This window comes from Anneissia japonica, unplaced genomic scaffold (genome assembly GCF_011630105.1).
Source record: "Anneissia japonica isolate Jap-2015-1 unplaced genomic scaffold, ASM1163010v1 scaffold2999_len715162_cov194, whole genome shotgun sequence".
Lineage (NCBI taxonomy): Eukaryota > Metazoa > Echinodermata > Crinoidea > Comatulida > Comatulidae > Anneissia > Anneissia japonica.
The window spans coordinates 166,475-192,437 of NW_022754077.1; the positions used below are offsets into that span (position 1 = coordinate 166,475).

At 33.6% G+C, this 25,963-nt stretch overlaps 1 protein-coding gene and 1 long non-coding RNA gene across 3 annotated transcripts in view; one reads left to right on the top strand and one right to left on the bottom strand.

The window, feature by feature from the left end:
• Positions 1-1,048, bottom strand: part of LOC117123061 — a 21,997-nt gene extending 20,949 nt beyond the window's left edge. Inside the window, exon 1 of the mRNA XM_033268883.1 lies at positions 489-1,048. Within this exon, the coding sequence (XP_033124774.1) occupies positions 489-570 (82 nt within the window). The 5' untranslated portion in view covers positions 571-1,048. The remainder of the gene's footprint in view (positions 1-488) is intronic.
• A 2,932-nt stretch (positions 1,049-3,980) lies between these two features.
• Positions 3,981-25,022, top strand: LOC117123078. Of its 2 annotated transcripts, none has more exons than XR_004447798.1 (3): positions 3,981-4,115; positions 6,840-7,068; positions 24,961-25,022. It is a non-coding gene; the product is annotated as an uncharacterized LOC117123078 (long non-coding RNA). The 2 variants fall into 2 exon arrangements; XR_004447799.1 differs by lacking the exon at positions 24,961-25,022 and adding an exon at positions 8,476-9,374.
• Positions 25,023-25,963: the final 941 nt, after the last annotated feature.

Genomic DNA, 25,963 nt, shown 5'->3' on the forward strand with positions numbered 1-25,963 from the left:
TGTATAAGAGACAGTATATATATAGGCCTATATACCGGTATATGAACTTGATGCATTCTCACAGATATCATATTGACGAATTCGGGTTCAGTAGATGATGTTTCACTCTTGTAACGCAATATGCGTTTGTCAATGTTAATGTTGTAGGCGATCATGGTATAGTATTCACTGTTAATGTATAGCCTTTCCACCGTTAAATGACATTTTCAAATCGTACATTGTTTTGCAGCATTTCTGACTCTTAACTATTAAACAGAGCAGAGTATAAGCTATACTCGAATAAGCCACAATGCTTTGCATATTAAATACATATATATTCCTACAATGAAACATTTACATTTCAATTTCCCTTAATATAATTACTATTGATACGCAAAGTTCAGGCAGGAAAGATTTGAACATACATACTCGATTTCTTTTTGTTAATGAAATAAAAACATCCAAAATAGGCATTTATATAAAAAAATACTGCTGGAAATCGTACTTACGGATTTCGTAGCTGAAGGTGTACGGGACAAGAAGAGGTAATAAGAGCATGTACACGGGCAACAGCCAACTCGGTGGGTTCATCGTCGGTATTTTGAAATCCACAAGATATTAGAATCAACCATTCTTGGATTGTGAAATACGTAACGATGAACGAGCGTAGACCTAAGAACGAGAAGATTAATGTTCATCGATGATGAAGACAATGAAGACGAAGAGAACGGCGATGCGATGGAGGCTGGCTGGCCGCTCTCGTCGCGGTTGTTGTCGTACTCCTCTTTTTATCTCGCGTCTTATACTCATCCAAACATCAAGTATCGGTGCTTGTTCGCATCTTGTAGCACTTACATATCGATACACCACAAGTTGCTTAGGTCGACACTATTTCATCGATCGGTCATCGAATAGTCAAGGGAATAAACCTTTATTCCGCACTAATTCTGTATACGTATATGCGTGTCTGTGGGTTGTTTACATATCGCTTGTATGATACGCTTCATTGGATTTACAGCGCAAGTTCGGATGTACCACTAAAAAGATCTCGAGAAATGAGCCAACACTTTCCGCGGTGGGATGATTGTGATCAATGTTTTTTTCAACAGGGGAGGCGTTTCCAATCTCGTCAGATTATCGATCCACCAGCAGCCTTCGGTTAGGCTTCTAACACTAATTCGTCAATGTAATTTCGGAAATCGAGACTTGCTTTCGTGGCTATATAACAGTCAATCCCAGGTCATAGAATCACACAATATTATATATACCGGTACGCCATGTCACTTCAATTAATCATAAATAATATTTGAAATGTAACGAATGCTATTAGAATTATTTATCACACGTTGCGTTTAGACAGACTGTGATATATTTTACTTGACAGAGCGGAGCAACTGTAATGATATGTAAAAATGCATTTACTGTATTTTCGAAGAGTTTTTATGAAGGATCCAATGAAAATGGCCTTCAAATTGAGGATCCGTCGTTTATAGAAATTTGAAAGTTTAGGTAAATCTGTCGCCCTCTCTTAATGTGAAAAACTTTGAGCCACTGTTTGATAATTTGCGGCTGTGTTATCTTTTCCAAAAAGTTGTTATCCACAGCGCCTCCTATAAAAGTGACTGAACATGAACCATGCGTTTAAAACGCACGCAAATGCGTCAGAAGTTTCAATTTTACTTCCACAGTAAATAAGAATTATTATGTTGGAACAAAAGATTTAAAATTGTCTACATTATACCAACCATAGATGAATTATCATCAACATATCGAATCCCTTTGACGCAAAAACTAGCGCTTTGAGACGATCGTGTCGGCTGTAGTCGACTTATTGAAATATACATGTCTGAGAAATTTGATTCAATACTCTAAATTGCCAACAGAATCTTAATATACGGTAGGCATCCTGCACGAATCTATGTATCTAAAAACGTAATGTGCTGCGCATAGTAATCATTGACATATAATAAATCACTGAAAGTGGACCGTGAAGCTAATTAACGAAAACAATGAATGAAATCGAGGAGCTTAAGATGTTGTGATGTCTGAATGCGCAAGGCGTGTAACATGCCCAACAGGCCTAGGTCTACATTAAGTGATGTTACATCGGCTACTTGATCTCCTACTTGCCGCGGCTTTATTAAACATTAACGGATTCAATTCTCTGTCAGGTTGCTGTGTGCATTCATGATGAGATGTGTCATGTAAAATTACGTTTTCATATTGTGTTTTAGCGACGCAATACCTCATCACAAAGTATGTCGCATATATCGACAGGCAACTTGTCTTTGAGATGATCTCATTGGGCGATCCATTCCCGAACAAAACGAAAACGTTCTGGAAAGAAGACGAGTGGAACATGTCACGTGATCGCAATTAAGATTTTTCGTGCCAATTAAATTCATAATGATTTCTAAAGCAATCATGAATGATGGTCACTTAACCAATAACTTACGGTCGCTAATTAAATCGATATAATTTAACGTATGCTTAATTTTTAATTTCACCTGCGTGCTTCTATGCCAACCATGTGCCTACGCGCATCTTCACGTATTGCAGTGAACGTCCATCTATTTTGACGTTCCAAAAAAAAAAAAGAAGTCATATATCATTCTGCAAACCAAATCACAGACTTCATAGTGTTGATATTCTAACCAATTAACCGAAATTAAATTTATGAGATTCAGTTCCTAGCCTGTAAACGTTTTAGTATCAACATGACGCCAGAGTGCAGAAACACAATAAATTAGTTGACTCAAAAAGAGATGAATTTTTCTCCAAATGGATTCTTTAATGAGATATACTATTTTAAAGTCGTAGAAAGTACTTCTATTTTAGGAATTCAAGGGGTCTAGAGGCGATTCTCCAATAGCGTTTATACTTCTTAGTTAATTATATGTATATAATAGGCTTTTAAAAACATTGAGTTTCCTCAGAACAACCCTATCAATCATACTACATCGTACAACATGAATTCGGTGAGTTATTATTTTAATGAACTCTCTTTCAAATTATTTATTTATTCAACAAATACCGTTATTAATTCACAGGAATAGCCCTAACACCAATACTGAATTAGAGGGGCAGTTAAAGTAAGAATGAAAACAACCAGATGACAAGAAACACAAAATAAATTAAGAATAATCATAACCCAAAACCCCATAAAAAAAAATCATACCCCTGCAGAATGCTTTAAGACCTGCTCTCTACGATGCTTCATCTATCTGGTACCGGCACAAACCCTATCTCTGGCAAAACAACCGAAGGACACTGATGGCGCTATAACAATGTACGTTACTTTTATTTTTATCTGGACATGCATTCAATTTTCCAAACTATGAATTACAAGTAGTGTTATACTGACGTTTATATTACATTATTTTGATTTTTTAAACAGTCACAAAGGAAAATACCGTACAATAATATTTTCTTGTTATAGGAACAAAACTATATCTTTGTTGATCCCAACGTGACAAAACATTATGACCTACAAACAGTGCTTGGAAAATTTGAGTTGATTAGTGTTTTCAATAAAGTAATTCCATAATTTAGGCCAGAACAGTATTAGTTAAAATCTGTCTGACATAAAACATAAAATAACAAATATTCAGTTTTTGTAAGTTTTATGTTTGAAAGGTTAATTGCAAATTTTAAATATGATAAAATTCCTATTAGATAAAGTAGGAATGAAACTGAAATCCTCCACGACATTATATTAACCAATATTTATGCACAATGAGTTAAGAAAGTTACAAAATTGTTGTGAGCATTATCAGAAAATTCAGTTTGTAAATTGTTATATAAAGTTATTGCACGCCGATGAACTTGTGTTGATTCAGGGCGTTGTATATTTTGTGAATACCCCCTGATCTGAACTTTTTTCTATCGAGCGCCCTCAATACTTCTACTGGAAAAAAAACTTTCCTGACACCCAATCATGAATGTTTTTCTGGCCACCTCCCCGGTCCCAATATCGTCTCCTCTCTGCTGTCATGCGCATACAGTATTCAGCAATTCCGCAAACAAGAAGATAAGAGGAAGGTCTGATTGCGTTGTTTTGAGTGATGTGATTTTCACTTACGTTACAATCGCAACACATCATGCACATGATTCTTGAAGTTACCTAAAACACGAAGGTGATCATTATATAACTTCTAAAGTTGTGTCACAGCCTGTGATATTATAAGTAAATCATTCTTTGCATGCCATTTCCAGTGTTTTTTTATTTTTATTTTCATTGAAATGACAGCAGCAGCAGGCTAGCCTAGCGTGTGTGACGTCTATCTAGCCTACTTTATCTAGGCCTAGCCTAGGACCACTAGTAGTCAGGTCGCAGGCATCGTGTTTGTGTTACGTTTACCTCACCAAAAAAGGCTAGGGCCAAGGTCTAGCTTGGCCAAAGTTATATTTATACCAGGGGTGGTCATAATGGGTCGGAGGGCAGAGTGAATTTATTTAAATAACACTTACTGTAATGTTACTTAATCAAAGTGGATATGCTTACACAAGGTGTTATGCAGTAGGATAGTGAGAGTTATTTTTAAGGTTAGTGTAAAGCCAAGTCGACCAATTAGCACGTTGGGATTTCAAACACTTCAACATAAGCATAGCCACAGCCTTTTTTAATTGCGCGGATGATACCTCAAAAACCAGCTCAAATTTGCACAGAAAACTGCAAGGGAAATAAAGGCAGATTTCCACGCAGATTTTTGCTGAAAATTATGCCTTGGTCTATATCTTAATAATAATATTTTTTTGGCGATTTTCCACGCATGTTTTAGCAAGATTTTGATGCATCATCCGCGGAAGTAAAATACTTTACACAATGGCTTGCATCCATACACTCTGTTTTATGCTCAATTTTAATATTACTTTTTACAAATACAATACATGATAGATGATTGCCGCAAGGCCAAACAGTACATAAAAATAAGGGGTTTTTTAGCATAAGATGGTAGGAGGGCTGCACAATATGGGGTTTAAAAAATTTATTTGTGCGGACTGCAACAATGTTGCCTTCGTGGGGTCACAGACTGCACTTACCGTTATAGTTTGTAGCCTACCACCAATCAGTGAAAATTTTGGCCCAGAAATTGCATAATGATGGTATTAGAGATCAGAGATCCTGCAAGTGATTCAACGTTGATATTTACCATTTCATTTAAAAAATAATGTTTGTCTCCCTCTATGGTTTTCCATGCTTTGAGCAGAATTGAATTGCTATTTGATAACAGTGTTCACCCAAGAATGCTCATATCCTCATTTGCATGATTATTATAATGTAATTTTAATGCACATGTAATGTTTATATTTAGGCATAATAAATTTAGAAAAAAAATTGTCTCCTTACACATTTTTTGGGCTGCCTCATTTTCTCCTCTTTAATTAAACCACAATTAGATTTTATATGGTGTAAACTTGTATCACAAACTCAGAAATGACCTGTTATCACTATCAATATTATATATCTCAACACAAGTACAGTAGAATCCCTCATTTGTGTTTAATTAAACCACAATTAGATTTTATATGGTGTAAACTTGTATCACAAACTCAGAAATGACCTGATATCACTATCAATATTATATATCTCAACACAAGTACAGTAGAATCCCTCATTTGTGATACCCATATTAAGGGGACGTCTTCCTTAAAGGGCACACTTTTGTTTCTATGAAATGAGGGAAAGTGTATCTTAATCCCTATTCAGGGGACATCCTTGTTAAGGGGATTTTTTTTTTGTCCTGAAGGTGTCCCCTTAATAGTGGTTCTACTGTACGGCTTATTTCAACTTCTGTGTTCAAATCATTTTTTTAAAGTAAGATTATATAATAAAAATATTTTTGGATTTGTATATAGCCTGTATGGAATGTATAAACATTTAAATGGAATGTATAAACGTTTAGTAATATAATTATTTTGATATGAGAGAGCCTGCTGGAAAAGATGTGCAATCGCCCGTCGTCGGAGGCATTGTGCATGTTCAGATAACATTTGGTGCTAGAGACATTTTATACAGACAGTGGTACAAAGAAAAATTCTCCAATCCTGCCAAAGTAAAATTTTGTTATCAGCTTGTTTTGAATGAACTTTGAAATATGTATCAAAATAGCTCAAAATCGGTACTTTCTGGTTCCAAACTGCACATTATATTTTCCCTGGGAAAAACGGAAAATTTGTGATAAATTTTTTTTTCCATTTACATGTTGATGTTCTTTAGAATTGATTCCTTTAAAATTTGTCAAATTATGCAAGTCACGGAATTCAGTCACGCATATTTTTTTCTGCCTTTTTTTTTTTCGTTTCTACATCAGGATTTAATTTCCAAGTCAAACTGAAATTGAATTACATAGTTCCGTGGACAACTGTTTCTACTTTGAATTCATAAAATACAACGCCACCTGCTTTGTGTATTACACATGCTATTGAGAGACGTAAAAGAAACTACCTCTAGCCAGAAACATCAATTTTATGTTTCTTACTCTTTCCTGTGCATTCCACGTATTTTCTTGGAGAACTGCTGCGTAATTCCTCTGATTCCCCTTGGTTTTAACTTGCTGTTTTTGTGTGGCATGTTACTGGATAACATTCTGTTAATTAGTGGTAATTTATTCCGTATCCTGTTGCAATGATTTAGAATAGTTTTTTTTGCATGAGAATGTTGTTGCTGAAATCAAGCCTCCTAATAATACTATGCTAAAAAAATGTTTCCCATAATATTGATGTATGCTTTACATTTGTCACCACCTAGAACTCACTATCCTAAGTCTTGATGAGATTTATCATCGATAACACATGTTTCCTGAACTGCCCATGATTTTTTTAAAGGAAATAATCTCGAGTCTTATCTATATTTACAGGTTCATAAAAAATCTTGATCATGTGACCGTGACTCCTAGCGCGGATGACATTGAGTTGATTCAACAGATGTCGTTGCGCAATCTGAAGAACTAATTTATACTTGAAATTGGCAACTGCAATAATTATTATTGACTGCTCAGCCAGAAACCAAAAACTGAAATGAACTTTCAACGATATACTGTACTTAGAATCTAGCGTTTCTGACTCGGAACAAAGTCCATTGGCAAGGTGAGTGTGTGATACGCTAGAGGGAGTATTTTGTTAATGAACTAAAGATATACACGCTTGTAGTAATTTATAAGAACGTTGTTTTGATCTTAGACATGTGTGCTTCATTTCCGTCGCTTGAGTATACACAATTGGTTACAGGAAGAACAGTAACAAAGTTACTGTATTTGGCTAAAAAGTAATTTGCAAATGGTAATAATAACAGTATTTAAAAAAAATGTTGCACTTACTAACATTATTGACAATAACATGACAAAGTTGTTGAAAAAAAAAAATGGATAATCGTATACTGTATGAGCAAACGGATAATGGGAGAGAGATAATTGGATAAGAGATATTGGTTAAGGGACAGTGAAGCATTAATAGATAATGGGAAAATAGTATGTGAAAAAAATAGGAGGAAAACAATATTGGAATGGAAAAATGATAATGGAAAAAGGATAATGGAAAGGAGAATGAAAATGGAATAATGAGAAAGATGTGATCAAAAGGAATAGAATAGAAAGAAGATGATTGTAAAAAAATATAGGAAATGGATAAAAGCAAAGATATAATGGGATAGTTAGTGGAACAGGATAATTTTAAGTGGGTAATGGGAAAAGGTTAATGCAAAATGCATATTGGGAAAGGGATATTGGGAAACGGATATTGGGAAAATGATATTGGGAAAAGGATATTGGGATAGGGATAATGGGAAATTGATAGTGGGAAGAGGTTAATGGGAATTAATGATTAAAGGATAATGAATGGGAGGAAATAATGTAAAATGATGTAAGTGATAATGAATAAAAGGAAGAAGAAAGAATAACACAAATGGTATAATGAAGGGGATAATAAGGGAAGGATAATAAAAAAAGCCACGGACATAGGCTAGAGGAGTTCTGGGATATTTTGCAACACTCCACAAAGGCAAATTAGTTTCTTTAAGTTGGTTAAAAAAATACAAATGAACATCGAGTTTTACTTTGGATTAGGAATTTAGATCATTCTCAATTTATATTTTTGTATTGTTTTGAACCATTTGAGTAATATTTTGCCTGCATTTTTATATTGTAAACCAATGATTTTAGCCTACGGGCTGTCTGTTTTGGTGTTTTTTATTATACCGTGAATAAACAACATAAATAAAAACATGATCATCCCATGAAAGTCTGTTGTCTAATACTACTACTATAATATAGAAGGATCACTTTAAAATACTTATTGAGTACCAGTATGATTATAATCAATGGGGATATGATAAAGAATTTCTGTAAACATTATTTACTTAAAAATTTATAATTCTAGCAGCTTGGTTACCACAACCTTGGTTACTTTTTTCAACAGTTAGCCTTGAACTAGATTTCCAGTGTGAGATCTCAAATAGTTATTTTTATATTGCTTTTTTCTTTTTCAATTTAATGGTAGATGTTCATGGAGCTGTTGCTTAATGGTTAAGATGCTTGTCTTGCAATACCATGATCCTGGGTTCGAATCCTGAGACACCAGGATATTTTCTCGTGGCTAAAAACAACTTCACTCCCTAAAGCCTGGTTTCAATAACATTGCTGCACTGTTGCTATAGCAATCGCTACACTACTTAATATAGACGTTTCCCCTATTCGACCTAACCAATTAGCTGCTCCAAAAGCTGCTGGTGATGGCTCGTAGCGATTTTGTGGAAACCAGGCCTACACCTCAAAAAAAGGACTTAATTGCTTTATAGAACATTTAAGTTGCGGGGCACTTGCTAGGTAAGAATGCAAGAAGTTTATAAAATAATAATCCTGATCAATGTATAATTGTACCCTAAGTTAATTTTTGGATTGTATAGTTTTATATCTTGATAAATATGTATCTCAATAAAAATAAAATGTAAAAGTAAATGTAACATTTTACTGTCATAACAATCTCCTTAATTCAGTTACGATTTTAGATGTATTTTTTCCTTCATTCATTTAAACACAGCCTTGATAAATTTTGGTAATTTGAGTCCTGTAAGCCATTTAGTCTTTAGTGATAATTGCGTGTACCGTGTATATTTCAATAAATCCAATGATTATGTGCAATCAAAACAATAACCATATACCTGTAGGATTTACCAGTACAGCACAAAGAAAGTTAACAGTTCTAAGAATAAAAATAACAATAAAGACAATATGACCTACTTAATGTTATCCTGGATATGGTTATAAGAGACATGGGTACAAATTTGCTAAGCTCAAGTATTTTAATACTTAATAGATTGTTCAAAGAATAACAAAACTTTAATAAATAGATTGTTCAAAGAATAAGTTCCAATTAACTTTTATTTGGAGTGCAAGTCCATTAATGAGTATAAATAAGCCCACCTCCTAGTTGAGGTTCATAGCTTGATTTCAGATACTAGCTTTATATATTTATCTATATAGCTTATAGGCCCAGTAAGCCCAGGGTGTGATTGCAGTAATTCAGTACACTTCATAAGTACTACTGAAATGACAGGCTAGCTTTGAAGTTAATGCGAGTCCATACCGCCGAGGCCTACCTATCAGCATCATTAGTTGATAAGTGCTAATATTTTCAAGGATATGACACCTCTAGGTGCCTCTAAATGGTAGCTTCTGATTATTGTTGAAAGCTTCCTTCTCCAGCCAATAGCAGATCAATCTATTTCTCACGGAAGAATCTGTATCCTACATCTTTTGGCTATTATAACTTTGCCAAGGCCTAGATTATTACCGTTTGACACATCAGTGGCGTACTGCTGGCTCCTCCTGATAGGTATTTCTCAAAGTCTAATGATACATACCCGAACGTCATTTGCTAATCGTATCAAAAGAAATTCTTGTACCTGCCAACGCAAATGGAACGATCATTCTAATGTTGGTATAGTGCCACCAACAATTGGCGTTTTCATAGCTTGAAATAAAAACCAGATTAAGCTATTTTTACAAAGTTTTCATCTAAAATTTGTCAGGTATTTTCAAGTTTACCTACAAATATTCAGTGAATTTCGTAGCCAGCTCTCCAGGACTTTGTATATGTTGCTATTTGAATTACTGTACTAATATAAAGCATTGAAATATTACATTTAAAATACTAAATATTTTTAGTATTATTAAATAATTTTAACATAGTATTGTTTGAAATTATTTTTAGTATGAAGTATTAAAGTATTAAGTGGTATCAATGAAATAAAATTTGAGAACAAAGCATGCAATTTTCTGATTTCATTGATCAGGAATAGTCCATGTAGGTATAAGTGCTATTCCATTACTTGGTAGGAGGTAAACAAAAGAAAAGGCTACTGGCACTTTCATGGTTTAGTTGTATGGAATTTTCTGTGTATGCAAAAGGTCTTGGGTACAAGCCCCAATGGAACTTGATCTGTTTTTGTTTTCATTCTTTGTTAAATTCCTGTTTTTGTTAGTTTACATAATATTTATTGATTGAATTATCCAACTTGTTGTTTCTAAATTCCCATTAGTTTTAAAAATATGTGGCAAATTTATAAATAAAGGCCATTTAGATTAAACCCAAATAGTTTGATTGTTTTGTAAAATTCAACTTTCAGATGCAATTGATTAAAATAGAGGGGTAACGAGATGCGCGGTAGCAATAAAACAATTAAATGAATCGCTTCATTTGTCTTCTTGGTAGCCGAGTTTTGGCAACAACAGTCAAATTCAATTATACCTTAACTGTTGTAACATACAGATAATGAATTTATCGTTATTAATATTGATTTGTATACGTCATTAGTATTTCTAAGTAATGTGAATTAATAATCTGCAGAGCAAGCGATAACACATTGAATTGATTAGGGCCTATAGCTAAAGTGCGCACAGTTTATTTTTCCCTATTTACCGAATGTGTTTTCTGTCAGATTCTTGGCTGGATATGTCCGTTAGCGGCCTTGGACAGTTATTACATAGAAGACTGAATGGTTTTGAGCTTGTTAAGTCCAAGGATGGTAAAAGTACAAGCCAAGTTGAACTTTACTTTACTCAGCCTTGTATAATACAAGTCACAGCCAACAGTTCTAAAAATATTTCAATTTGTTAATTACTTACACTTATTCGATTTAACCGATCAAAAATATTTTGTCTGATTTTTAAAAAATTTTATCGTTCACGCTAAAGCTTTAGTGATAAATATCATCACAGTGCAATTTAGTATTGTGTTTACTCATCAGTGTTATTTCAATGAAATTAATTGCAGCAGTGAGGGTTGAATTTTATTTTTAGGTTTATATAATAAGGTTATGGATAGTAAGTAATAACAAATTAAATTAATTGGATACTCTATTTTAGTGACTGTAGAGCCAATAAACTTAATAAATATGAAATAATTCGATTGTTGTCTTTAGGCCTACTTAAGTTACATATTATTCTATTGGATACTAGCTATTTTTAATACCAATTAACACTGAATAATAAATTTCCTATTATTATTCATTGCATTATATAGGCTCATACTTCTATTGACTGAAACCAATGAAACATTTGTTTTGTTCCATTTCTTATTGGACCTTAAATATTAATAATCACTTATTTGATCCTTTAAAAAGAGCAATTTAACATTTTTACCAGAGGCTCGGATCCTTGTCAGATCACCAAAGTTAAGCAGCACTGGACCCAATTTCATAGCCAGCTATTGGGACAATTGAGATAGTCCCACACAATTTTTCTATTGGGTCCACATTATATATACAAATAATGGGTCCACATTAAAAAAAATGGGTCCAACTTAAGTTGTATGCACAAAATGAGTCTACTTTTTGGAAACGGGATCCAGAGTTTTCAAATTTTTTGTGTGAAATCAGTCCACTTTTAAGAAAATTGGTCCATAGGCCTATTATTTGAATTTACATGTAACATGGCTCCACCCTGATAGTGTCTCGCACTGTTTGACAATTCTGGCTATGGCATTGATTGGACCGTGGAAATACTTTGGAAGAGAGACTCCCTTTGGATTACTGAATACTGTTACAGTAGGGTTGATTGGTTTGATATGTACGGCAGGGCCGCTGCTAACTACAGCAGTATTACAAAAATACAAGGGGTTTTAAATCATACTCTGCACCCTGGGGGTGGGGGAGGGGAGGGAGATGTATTTAGAAACATTGTATTATTTATTATTTCTCCATATCTCTGCTTTGCAAATAGCAGATGAAATCATCATGGCTTGTGAATAGATAAAGAAGTGGTGATGTCATGGATACAAGGTTATCATATCATCATTCATATGGGATGTCTCTGCTACTGTCCTACTATAAAGTGCAAGTTATCATCTCTGCCACTACTGTACCCTAATATAAAGTACAGTTACCTTTAAGTGATGATATCCATGGCGGTCTGTGAACTAGGTTGTTGACTATTTCAAGTTTAGATGTCTGATAGTTTTTCTTTTATATTGAAGAATTTATTATTAGTACTTCAATAGATTGAGTTAACTTTTAAATATTGTGATAATATTAATAATAAATATGTAAATTATTTCTTTTTTATTATTCTTTTATTTATTGATACCATGGCTTCCTTTGAAGCAGTGCTAGTCAGTGAATGGTTTTATATTCTATATAAAAAAGCTAAAATAATAATAAGTACTGAGGATTCTTATAACATAGTTTCTGTCATGTTTTCTATTTTATTGGCATTTAAATGAGTTTTTTGTACTTAGTACACTGTACATTACATTTTTTACCATTCTGTGTGCTGTACCATTTACATTGTTCCTAGTGAATCTGTTTTCTGCAACAAGATAATAAAGTACAGAAGCCAGAATGATGTGTACTCACTGTGAAGTATTCATTTGAAGTGATTTCCTAAGAAAACATGACCATTAGTAGCAGAAAAAAGTGCTAGTCGGTGAATGGTTTTATCCTAGCTCAAATAATCATAAATACACTTTTACACTTTTTTTTTATAAGAACACTGAGGCTGAAATTGCTTAAAAATTAAGAACAAAATAAGAACAACTTGAGGCTGAGGTAATGTCAAATGATATTTTTATTTCAAAAAACTAAAATAAAATCCAAAAAATCATATCTGTACCTTATGATGGTGTGACTATGTAATACCCTCTATAATACAGTACAGTAGTACCTACCTGTCGTTTGGAGTCATTTTTACCAGGGGATTTTTTCTGGGACCTTTTTTTTAGGGGCAGTTTTTTCCGGGGCCACTTTTACCTTCCTTCCAGTACAGTGTATACTGCTGTACGATAATGATAATCTATGTTTGAAAGGTATGTAAAAATAAGAACAAAATTTCTGTAAAGTTTTCTATTTTATTGGCATTTAGATAAGGTCTTTGTAAAGTAGGCCTATTTTATTCATTAAGACCATTCTGTGTGCTGTACTGTTGTTCCTTGTGAAAACGCAGTGACGTATATCTATGAGTTCTCACTAGTTAAAGCTAAGGGCCCAGACCTTAATTTGCCCCTGAGATATTTATAGGTACTGGTATATTTAATTTTACTCCAAATCGTTTGAACATGGCCTTTAAATGAGCAGAACATCTAAAAAATATATCCTTAAAATGTCAAAAAAGCCAAAGTGGGGGCTTCCCTTGTGGCCCACTGGTCTGTACCTGGACCTAGCCCCCATGGTATTAGGGTGCTATAAAGTTAGGGCCCTAGGCCTTTTTGTTATGCCACTGGTGAAACGTACAATGTCAGAACATGATTAATTAACGCATATTGCATTAAACTCTCTCTCACTTTACATTACTATTCCCTGTCATTGGAAGAAGCACCTGTGGAAGAAATGCCTCCTCGGTTTCTAGGAGTGACACATTTCCATAAGCAGATAAAATCAGCGTTGGTATTGTATCCATGTATTGGTGGAGAGTGTCAGTGATGGATGTTATTATATGCCTTGTCCAAGGACTCGAACGAAATGCATGGTGAGAAAAACAAAAGCCCGACCTTAAGCCCAAACTACAATCTCTGGACCAACTACAGACACATCCAGTGGAAGCAGGGTGCAGTGGACGTGTGCCTTCCATTTTCCTAACTATATATTTTTTTTTATTTAAAGGCATATCATTCATGTTTTAAACAAGAAAAAAATATGCGAAATTGAAAAAGAGCTTCAATAAGCCATACCAGGATAGCTTTTATTCATAGCGTCCTGAGTTCACTATTTTTGATTTTTGTTCATCACCATAACAAATCCCACAAGATTTATAAACAGAAAAAGTTACGGAACCTTGAGTACCCTAGTAGTAATACCTCTGCTAGATAGATCTTTTTAATAATTATTATAAAAAAAAAAATTGTTGGCAACACTTGTTCTAAGTGCAAGATAAGAGATTATGCATTGTTTCCTCCATTTATATAAAGGAAATCTAACTCTAATATATTGAGATATCAGATGTGGGCCCTATCTGGGCCAGTATGATGAAGGCCAGTTTATTCCCCATGGTATTAACCACATATTCATCTTTAGATGTTAGGCCTAACTTGGGATTTCCTCAAGTAGGGCCCAGATCAGATAGCCAGTCCATCCCACCTCCCGGTATATACTAAACAAGTTTCCCAGAAACACTTCTTTCATAACTCTTGCCCTATGATAGTTTCTTAAGCTGAGGATCATTTCCTGCCTTAACATCTCCTTCCTTGTTGGCCGGAATGAACATCTGGTACTTGTGTATAATTGTGCAATCCCATCTTCTCTATTTTAACATCTGGTAAAAAAAAAATTAATAAGAAAATCATATGTGAGAGTTTTAATCTTTTATAACAAAGTTATTTTTAGAGTTGCAGAATAAGGGTAATTTGTTGCATGGTCGACAGCAAACATGATGGAAAAATGTAAAATGAAAATGTGTTATACGCCTACTGAGCCTTTCCAATTTATACTCATATGGTTATTTTTAGTATGAAGTTCATATGTTTTTTATTCCATGACCCTTTGTCTTTTTTTATGTTTTCTCTTTAAGTTATATAACATTTATATTTTAAAAATTCTAAATTCATTAGTTTAATTCCGTAGTCTATAACACTATATAACCTCATATGCAAGCTTTGTCTCCAAATTTCAAGAACACCATGTAGAAGTTCTGATATGCATTCTCTTCATTTGCCATTTTAATCATGTTGATTTCATCACGTGCATGATGTTATCTAGCAATAAATGTAAAAAATAATTAACAAATTTCGTAATTACTAGCTGGATGTCTACGGTATGTATCAGTACCTCATATTATGAGAAATTGTCACCCACAATTTCATTTCCCCCTTATTTACGAGCCACACGAGTGCAATCGAGTTTAATTACCTTACTCTATATGTAGATAATCCTTGCTTGAGGTAGTCTCGGAAACCGACATTGTTAGCCTTGATGTAGCAGTGACGGAACTGCAATTAACTTGATTCTTGACAGGATGTTTCTGGGTTATTGTACATACTACAAAGACAAAGGGGGTTTATCAGCCACTTAAAGAAATTTGATATAAATTTATCCGTGATCTAACATGGCCCATATGCTCTCATTTCCACGCACGTTATTTATAATGGTGTAACAAATAAAACTCTAAGCTTATACTTAATCTGAACGTTGATGCATTTCAAAATGAATGGAGTAACTTAAAGTCAATGGATAAAGTCTTTATGAGACAGTATCAAATAATTCTATTATAATCATTTATTGTACTACCGTAAATGCTACTTTAGCCTGAAAAGACATTCATTGTTCTTTTTGTTTAAAGTACGATACGTACGCCTCCTTGTTGACTTACCCCCTTTCTCTTCTTCCCGAAAGAGTACACAATATAAAAATAATGATTTTTATATTGTGACTGGAGTATGTAGTCAGTATTTTTCAAATGATAATCTTTAAGGTTTTTATTGTTGAATTATAATTTAATGAATTTTTTTTTTTTTGAATACTGTATACTGTATTTCAGTGTTTTCCCTAAGCCGTTACCAGTAAAAATAACTGATCAACCAGTAAAAATTGTGTGTTGCTAGAATAAAAAAAGCACTTATTAGGCCTAGGTATCCTAGGCTGGCCTTCTTTCAATAAACAAACATCATTCTACCAGGCTTAGGCTATGATTATGTATTATTGTTTTTTGAAGCCATTGAACTCCACGTAAAAGTGGCAATACCCCACGTTGCGTATGCGTAGCTGGATCTATATTGACAAATTTAGCAGTAAAAATATTTCAATTGGGAGAACACTGTATGAATGATTTTTGTGGCCAGCTAATCTTGTAATATTCAGAGGAAAACAAACGATTCACTTCTCTATGCCTTCACTGTTTAAATACTATGCATTATGGGATATAATTAGTATATCTTATTGAAAAAAAGTATGTTACATTATTGTTGAAATGCATTAATAAAAAGTATCAAAAGCAATTTCTTTTTTTTTGTTTGTAACTGTTTCTTGCATTATGGATCAAAATTGAATGTTTTCAATTCGATAATCGTTTTCCCAACTAGCATAAATATAAATGTGTCAATGGTATTAGAAACATGAGATGCTTAACTGACAGAAAACCAGATGTTCTCCAGAAATTGGCTTCGCAGATGTTGCATTAACGGCACCTGTTAAAAGACGCTCCGTGCTAAATGAACTTCCTTTTACTTGATCTTGCGAAGTCGCAGAAATAATAGGATGGAAGACAATAGGCAGACACCCAAGGAATTTGTTTAATCAAGGACCTATGACTGGGTTCTTCTGGATGAACTGCAACCTAATTTTGGCCCTCAACCAATTGAAACCTGACGTGCCAATTATTTCAGCGTCGAAAAAGAAACCAAACAGAAAATGAAAAAATTTAGAACAGCACATAGCGCTGTCTAATAGCTTATTATGCTTAACACGATTAGAACTTGTTTGAACTTGAGAATTTGAAGAAACCAATAGTGATATTTATTGTTAAGGTCCTTTTCCATATTGAAAAAAAAAATGTTAACCTTTAATGTTTTTCTTGGCAGTCTTCCAATTTCTTCAATCTGATGCCTGGTACTCAAATTCTGATTGTGTTTTCTAGTTTGCTATCATTTATTAATGTTTTAATATAATTGATCAAAGAAGACTTGCTTAAACTGGTTGTATAACTGACAGTTCCATAAAGTAAGTGAACAAGTAGGAGTAAAAACATGATATGAGTTGTCATTTTAGACCATCTAGGCAGAGGAAAATCTAAGGGCAGTGGCCCGAGCTGGAAGAAGAATAAAGTGGTGCGATCCATGTGAAAATTTCAGGTCTCAATAGGTCAGTGAAATTCTGTAATGATGGAGCATTCTTCTTAGAATGTAAAATCTGAAACTGCCAACTCGTTCAGAATCGAATAATGAGTAATATAAACACACAATTCATATATAACATTCCATGTATTTCTCTTTAGTATTTCTGTCGTGATGAACTTCATGCAAGAATCATGGTAATCTTGTATTTCTTTTTTTTATTGTTCCTATTTAGTAAGAGCATAACAAGTTTCGATCAACTTTTCAAAATTAAGTTGATATATTAAGTTGATATTTTTTAAACTAAAATATAACAACATAATTACCACTTGAGTGATCCATTGTTTGCTATATTTAAGTGGTACGTTTGAGTATTAGTACATTAGAGTAGTACCTTTGAGTAGTACTTTTGAGCCTTACTCTTACTTATAAATGGTAACTATTAAGTGGTATCAATGTTGAGTAAGTCCTCTCTTCTGCGGAGGTTTGTTTTTGTCCACCCACATTTTGCAGCTGTCAAAGTAAAAACCAAGTGTTCATTTTTTCCATGCCAAGTTTGACCTAATACCATAGGTCAGTTTAAAGTCTGTTATTTTGTGTTACAGCCAACAAGTACATCACCATCTAGTTAAATTGCGTGAGTATGATTGACCCCGTAACCTATTTAAAATGTCATTTACTTAAGTTTTTTTGGCTCTGTTTTTTCTTTCAAGTGTCAAGAACATTATGTGTTTATTTATTGAACTGTTTTTCAGCTGTGTTTTTTGTTGGCATTATAAATTGTGCCCTTGTTAGGAAAGATTTACATTTTTCTATAAATAAGCCAAAAATAAGAAGGCCGTGGGAGGAAATACAGTAACAATGTCTTAATGACTAGTTTCCCAAGAAAAAAATGAATTAAATAAATTAATTCATAACTTTATTTAGTTTTAGGAGAGATGTTTTTCTCTACTTGACGTATTATCGTACCGAATACTCAGCATGTTCCCAAATACTTATGAAAAAAATGTCGTGTTTTGTTGAGAATCGAACCCACGACCTCCAGATCACTAGCCTGGCGCCATAACCACCAGACTACTAAGCTTGCGCTTAGTGACTAGTGTTGAATCCGATCCCCATGTAGCAGCGGGTACTGCAAATTTAAAAATTTCGTTCAAACAGTTAATAATAAATATTGGATCCTCTCTGAACTCTGGGATTTTAAGATGTCATCTCACCAATATAAAAAAAGCCTAATGTGTATTATATCTTAATGGTGAGAAAAATATGTTATAATTCTGTTGTTCAGTTTACATACATTTGATAAGTAGGTAATTCAAATTATTTAGTTTATTGTTTAAGTTTATCAGCTCCATCAATTATTTTGAAAAACATTTCACAAATATAGATTTTCATCATCACTTTAAAACTTTCTAGTTATTTAAGCAATAAAAATTCATGAATATTTAAATAGCATTAATGAATAAACTTGAGACTTGATCAAGATAACATAAGATAAACTTTATTGCTCCAAAGTAGGAAATTCATTACTCGCATTAATATACAATTGACAGTAAAAATATTAAAACAATGATCAAATACAGTAAAATATAATAATTACTGGTACAATATAAAAGAGATATCAAACAACAACCATTAAAACATTACAAGAGTAACCAAAGCACAGAAACAACATTTTCATTTTCATCATCATCATCATTATTATCATACTTTATCTTTTAACATTTATGTTAAAAGCTGTTACACTCTGGGAACGAAGGATTCACAAATAAAAATTTTCATCACCACATTAAAACTTTTTTTCAGGTATTGCAAGGAAAATTCATGAATATTTAAATAGCATTATGAATAAACATGAGACTTGATCAGCTGTAACCACTTACAGTTCGGAAGTGATACCCTCCTTGATTCAACTTAAATGACTTGTTTACACGGCTGATGTGATTTTTCTCTCCGATACACAATCTTACTTTTGAGATAAAGGCTGCTTCGGCAGTTTGTATAAAAAGCAGACATTTTTAATGGTCAAAATTAATATTTGGCATATTAGTACAGGAAAAGTGTTACTTTGGCCTTGTGTTTATCAAAGTATGCGGTAATGTGCGAGTCGAGATAAGCTGCAAGGCAGGAGTCATCGATGTGATTTTTTTTCCCCGTCCTGCACTTGTGTCTATCCATCAATGATCGTAGCGTTGATTACGACAGAATGACTTCATACTTTGATTGGTCATAAAATTGGCTGGCTTTATATAATTTCCTCCCAAAGTTTTTTTCACTCATCCTATAGTTACTGATTAGATGAGTCACTAGGGGTGTATGACAGGACAGTTTTTTCAAAAATTAATTTCTTCACAAATTGTGTATAAATTATTAATGAAGTTGTATTATTTATATAAATCAATAAAGGCTCCAATTGTAATATGTTATAATACGTATATTTATTATAATTAGTATGTAACATTTACTTTATTTTTATAGTGTAGAAGTGTTATGAATCATTTACTGGAATTAAAGTTTGGAAGTGTAATTGCCAAGGTATTTACTGAATTGTCCACCAATTTGTTTGAATTCATATTCAGTTTCTCTTTTTGCAAGTTATTTTCAAACAAAATTAGGACATGATTATAATTTTGTTAGAAGATATTTACACTTTGATTTATAATTTTTAAATTTCAATTATTAATTTACATTATTTGTAAAGTTTAAATTTTTTATATAAGATCTAATTCAAGCTATTGGTGTTTTTATTTATCATTCTGTTTTTAATTAAAAGCTCCACTAATTATTCATAATTAAAATTTATTGTTAATTAGCGCAAACACAGACTGTGTGTCGTTTCACAGTATGATTTGGCCGCAGTATGTTGGTGAATGCTTGCTGCATCCATATGCGTATAACATACCCTTCGACACCTATGATTTACCACTTTTTTTTTGCAAGAAACGCATTGCTATGGTAATGTATATTTTTAAATTAATCTTTTACAGTCTGAGAATGTCATTTTTTAGCATTTGGAGGTGCCTATTTTTTAAAAATTGTCTAGTCTCAAGTGGGTGTAGAACACCGTCAGGGAATTTAGACTTTTCTTGAGGACCTTGGACCCCCCATCGGGGAATTTATGGCGGCGCCATCGGTAGCAACATAGTCACCTCCAGCATCTGCACAACATAAAAACACATTTTTTTGTATTATTTCATTACATATTTAATAGTTCCACATAATTTTTGCCTAATTGGTTTGTCTTTGTATTGATGGATGCACTTCTTGTTTGTTTAATGTCTTGTGAATTATGTTCCCATGGGGTTTCGAACCTTAAGCTACTGAGAGAACATCGCACCAGGCCACTGCTTGTTACCATTTTCAGTGTTGCATCCAAGGCTGCTTCCACAGTTTGAATGAGCCACGGAAGGATGATCACACTGTTTTGTCTCATTGATAATTAGATAAACATACCAAAAATGTTTTCTTTCAAATTTGTTATGTAAACCTGGATATTTTAATCAATTTAAAAAATTTACAAACCAGGCCAAAATTTGGTGATCAGGATGAGAAAGTATAAACAATTTTTTTACAATTGTAGTAAAATAATGAGACACCCCAATGACAATGAATATGAAACCAAATCGCCACATAAGAGCTACCTTTTAAATGGGATTTTCTGAGTTTTCCCTTAAGAATTTGTTGTTATCTCGTAACGCATGTTGACGCATTCACGCTAAGGGAATTGGGTGCTTAAAAATAAAACGCCTTATCTCGAGACTCTTTGGTGTATGTGTACAATGTTTGCCCTTGTGGTGATAAATATGTCAAACGATAAACCATTTTGGGAAAAATATATGTCCTGTAATAGACAGCTGTCCAAGCCTGGATTTTGTTAGGGAAAAAATTAGATTTCGCTGTCTCCAATGATTCCTTATTCCTTCGAGTCCTGTACAATAAAGCTGTGTTGTACTGAATATTTTTCAGTATATAATAGTTTCACCATGGTTTCACTATACTGTGTTACATAGAAATATGTCGATGTAGCAGCATAGTGATAATACTGGTGTTTTATTGTTTTTTCATTTTAATATGATTTTTAAGTATGGCTAGCTCTTGTGCGTAGGTAACTTTTCTATGTGGTCACAAGAAACATGATTGTTTTGTTTAACAGTATGTCAAAATTATTGATGCATTTGGAGCATCTTAGCTCGGTCAGCTAAAATAGTGGTAGCCACGTATGTGTGTGTATGTAGACAACTGTGGACATCTTTACGGAAGCTAGGTCTCTGGTTCAATCCCATTCACTGCTTCCCTTGTGTTTCAGCTAGAGGGCTATAATGCAAGATTCAACAGTGAACCATCTTTAGGATGAGATAAGCCGTTGTCCCTATGTGCAATAAGGCCTATGTACACATTAAAGAGCATAGTGCACACTTGGGGATTGTCTCTCAGTGTACTGTCAAATTCACCACTAAAATAACCCCTCTGTTTTCAGAGCTGAAGTTTCAACGGTGCATCGTGTTTTGCAGGGGCAGATCCAGCCCAGTAAGAAAGAGGGGACGTGAATGTGCCAACTGAGGTAGAGTCTCAGGGAAGAGCCCCTGTTAGGGGTGCAAGGGTGCAAACTCCCTCTGTGAAGAAACATAACAAAATACTACTGGGTCCTGGTTTACAAAAGGCATTCTAACCTACCCAGGCATAGGTTGGCAGATTGGACAAACTAGGCTTAGCTCAACTAGCATTCAATATTAATAAAATTAAAAATATTATTTTTGGTTCGAATATATGTGCGAAAGTGCATTATTCATGCCTATCGGTTCATTGATCCATGGAAGAAAGACTACGTATCCAACTATTCAAACTATTTAATATTGTTGGAATACAATAATATATTGCCTATGTCTTTGAATTTTTTTCTCTCTACTGTGTAGGAAGAGATAAAATTACCTGACCTTTTTCAAGAGAGGAAAATTGAATTTTGAAGAACTTAAGTCTCATTTCCAGCCATCTAGGAATCAAAATTTTCCCTAGACCCCTCCTCCCCGCTTTCTTTTTGGGTTTTTTCAAGAAATATCTTGAAACTCCCCTTCCCCCCCTCCCCTTTTCAAATCCTGGATCTGCCACTGGTTCATGTACACATTAAACACAGCTATGCTCTTTGGAAAAGGTAGAAGGTTGTTTTCAGACTTACGTGGGTAATCCTTGTTGTATTTCATATCTCATAGAAATCCTATCCAATCCACTGAGATATATGCGATAATAATTTCCACAATATTGAAACAGGTGCAAGTGGCTAGATAATTTAATCTCAATATAACTATAACTTACATATAATTTACCAGGACTGATATATTTTATTGATATATTGTATGAAAAAAACTGGTAGATATCAAATTATTTTGTCTACATATATCTCAAAATTGTCTTAATGTTATTACAAGATACGAGATATATTTATTGGTCAACAGACACAATTTGAAATTTGGTTACACAACACGAGTAATTTAATTCCAGGTATGAATGTGACTTGATTTTCTTATTTATTTGTTTAACTTTTGCACCTTGTTTAGCGAATCCACCGCCTGCCAATAATGAAGATTTAGAATAAAAATAAAATTTTATTTTTGGCCAATTAACGCACCTGCTTCCAAAAAAAAAAATGGGAATTTCGTAAAATATAGAAGTTTTTAAAAATTGTTATTAATAATGATAATATTATAATAGTGTATTTTTATATAGCGCCATATACCTTTTAACATAAGATGCTAAGGGCGTATGTGGACTAGGAACTCGATCAATGACTTTCTTCGCCCTAAGGGTCCCTTCGTGTCTATGTTACCCGGTAACCTGGTACCAGCAACTATCGTCATCCACCACAGGGGCTGTCTGTTCCAGTACACCGGGGTATTCCCCTACTCGTCTCGAAGGATGTACTGGGTTCTTTATAGTGCACACGAGCCACTGTATACACTGGGCCTATGGTTTATAGTCCTTATCCGAGAACCATAGGCGAGTGTGCCGTTCGAACCAGTGCTGATATAATGACTGTAGCTTGCTGCGCCCCTGCTAACCGCTCGGCCATTTGACTCGCCGTATTATTATTATGCCTGCCGCTGCCTTGAAATCTCCCCAAAATAAGATATGCATATTTCTTCCTAATTATATAAATTTAAAGCATCTCAACATCCCACTACTACACTGTTTACATTCACCAATAAAATTTTATTCTTATTTTCTCCTCCATCTGGATATTTTTTGCAAAACTTATTGGCTAAATAAGAAAAAGAAAATTTATTTTATTTTTTTTCCACCCTCTTCTGACGATTTAAAAAAAAATAACTTAGCGAAACAAGGCTATAAAAAAAAGTTCTTGCCCTATCATTCAACTTATGATGCAAATGATGCTGTTTCATTTCTTATCCTGTTGAATTAGGCCTAATAAGGCCTGTACGTTTACACTGTACAGTGGTTTTTAAAGTTTTATTTTGTATTTGTGACTGGAATGTATTGACAAAGGAAAACTAATTTCTAATTCTGTGTTATTTAACAATTTAAAAAGTTGACAAATTTCATTCACATTGAAAACATGTTTTTGTTGACTCGTAAAAACAAACGTTAAATGAAATAGGGACTATTTGAAATCATTTTGTATTTGAAGGTTTCTTCTATACAAAAAAAGATTTGACATTTTTAATTATAAAAAAAATTGAATTTGAATCGTATCCAACAGCAAAGTGTCTACACGTACCTGATGTTTAATTTATATTAATGCAGATAGACATGCTGCCTCTACATGTGAGGGGATGTTTCATATTTTTTTTTCATATTTGTATTAACTTTTTATTTGCTGTTTAGTATGCTGCCACCAATGTAAACATGAAAAGAAGAACACCATTGCTTCATTTGTAAAGTTCTCAACTGAAAATAGAAAAAAAACAAAATTGTATGTTATTTTTTCAATTTTAGGTAGCTGATTTAATATTTTTTAAATTTATGTATTTAATTTTTTCATAGTAAAATGGGTGTCAATCATTGGAAACTATTTCTTTTCCTTATTTGTGAATTGTTGAAAGTTGTGTGCCCATATATGGTCATGATATGCCTATATATGGTGATGGTGTGATGGCATCATGACCATATTTAGGCATGTCACATGTTTTTGTCAAATAAAATTTGATAGTCTACAGGGCTTTATATTATGTGCTTGCATTAAATTAACTTTTTTGAGGTTTTTTTTTTTTCTTGATATTAGGGTGGCAGTAAGCACTAAAGGGTTAAGATGTACACACTATACATCTATATAATTATTATTTTAGTAACTAAAGTATATTAGGGTGGCAGTAAGCACTAAAAGGGTAAGATGTACACAGTATTCATGTATAATTACTATTTTAGTAACTAAAGTATAGAAAATCTTAAATATTATTTATTATTTAGGACCCAAGTATTTTACAAACCTTATTCAATAATTTTAATTCATTGTTAATAGTATAAATAGTTATTATGTCTTTTAATAACCTTTTCATTTAATTTCCCTGAAAATAGCTTAAATAAAACAAACTTTTATTTAGCTATAAGCATGCAAGACACTCTCTAGGGAGATAGACTGTGAATTGGGACATTCAGCAAAGTTTAAGTGAATAAATTGTGACTCCTCAGCATAATGTACAGTGACTCCTCAGCATGTGTGAGTGCTTGAACCGGTATACTTTTCAAACAATCTTGTTTTTTTTTTTTTTTTTAAAGGTCACATCTTGCAAGTGCTATTGTATCACTAAAATTGGCATGTTGTATTTTTGGAGGTGGTTTTAACAAAGCACTAATTTAATAATAATAATAATAATAATAATAGTGTAGTTTTATATAGCGCACATATCCATCTAATGTAAGATGCTCAGGGCGCTTGAAATGTGGACTAGGAACTCGACCAATGACTTTCTTCGCCCCTAAGGGTCCCTTCGTGTCTTTGCTACCCGGTAACCTGGTACCAGCAACTCTCGTCGTCCACCACAGGGGCTGTCTGTTCCAGTACACCGGGGTAACCCCCTACTCGTCTCGAAGGATGTACTGGGTTCTTTATAGAGCACACGAGCTATTGTATACACTGGGCCTACGGTTTATAGTCCTTATCCGAGAAGACTCCGAGATTTAATTGAATTATTGATGATTATCGCCTTAAATCGTAAGTATAAATGGGTCTTTTGATTGTACGTACCATCCTGTAAGTTAACATGGGGGAAATATGGGATGAGGGAAAAGGTTAAAGTAGGAATAGCCACTTCTAAACATTTATACGGTACCTCTGCATTCTATTTTACTAAGAAGTATTTTGAACGTGAACTATGTAGTGTCATTTTGCAATATTCAGTGTCACACGTTGCTACCTGCAAAAATGGTGACATTGTTTATGCTGTCAAATTTATCACTTATTATATTGCCATTTTTATATATTTGCCTGTACTTGTGCTAGTTGCTACAATAATACCCCATTAAATGTGTCACCTCTCTGTATGATAATATGTTCATGTTCCATGTCATATACTGTCAAAATTGCTGGTACTTTTCCTTCATAGAGATCAGTATCGAGGTAGAATACATGTGAAGGTTAGATTAGTGCAGATAACAGTTTAATAATAAATACAAGGATGATTAAAATGATGAAGGATGATGTAAAATTTGTGGTGAGGACTAATAAGCTACTACAGCAGTATAACCCCTCCTTTGGGATACCCCCGTATTTAGGGAACAC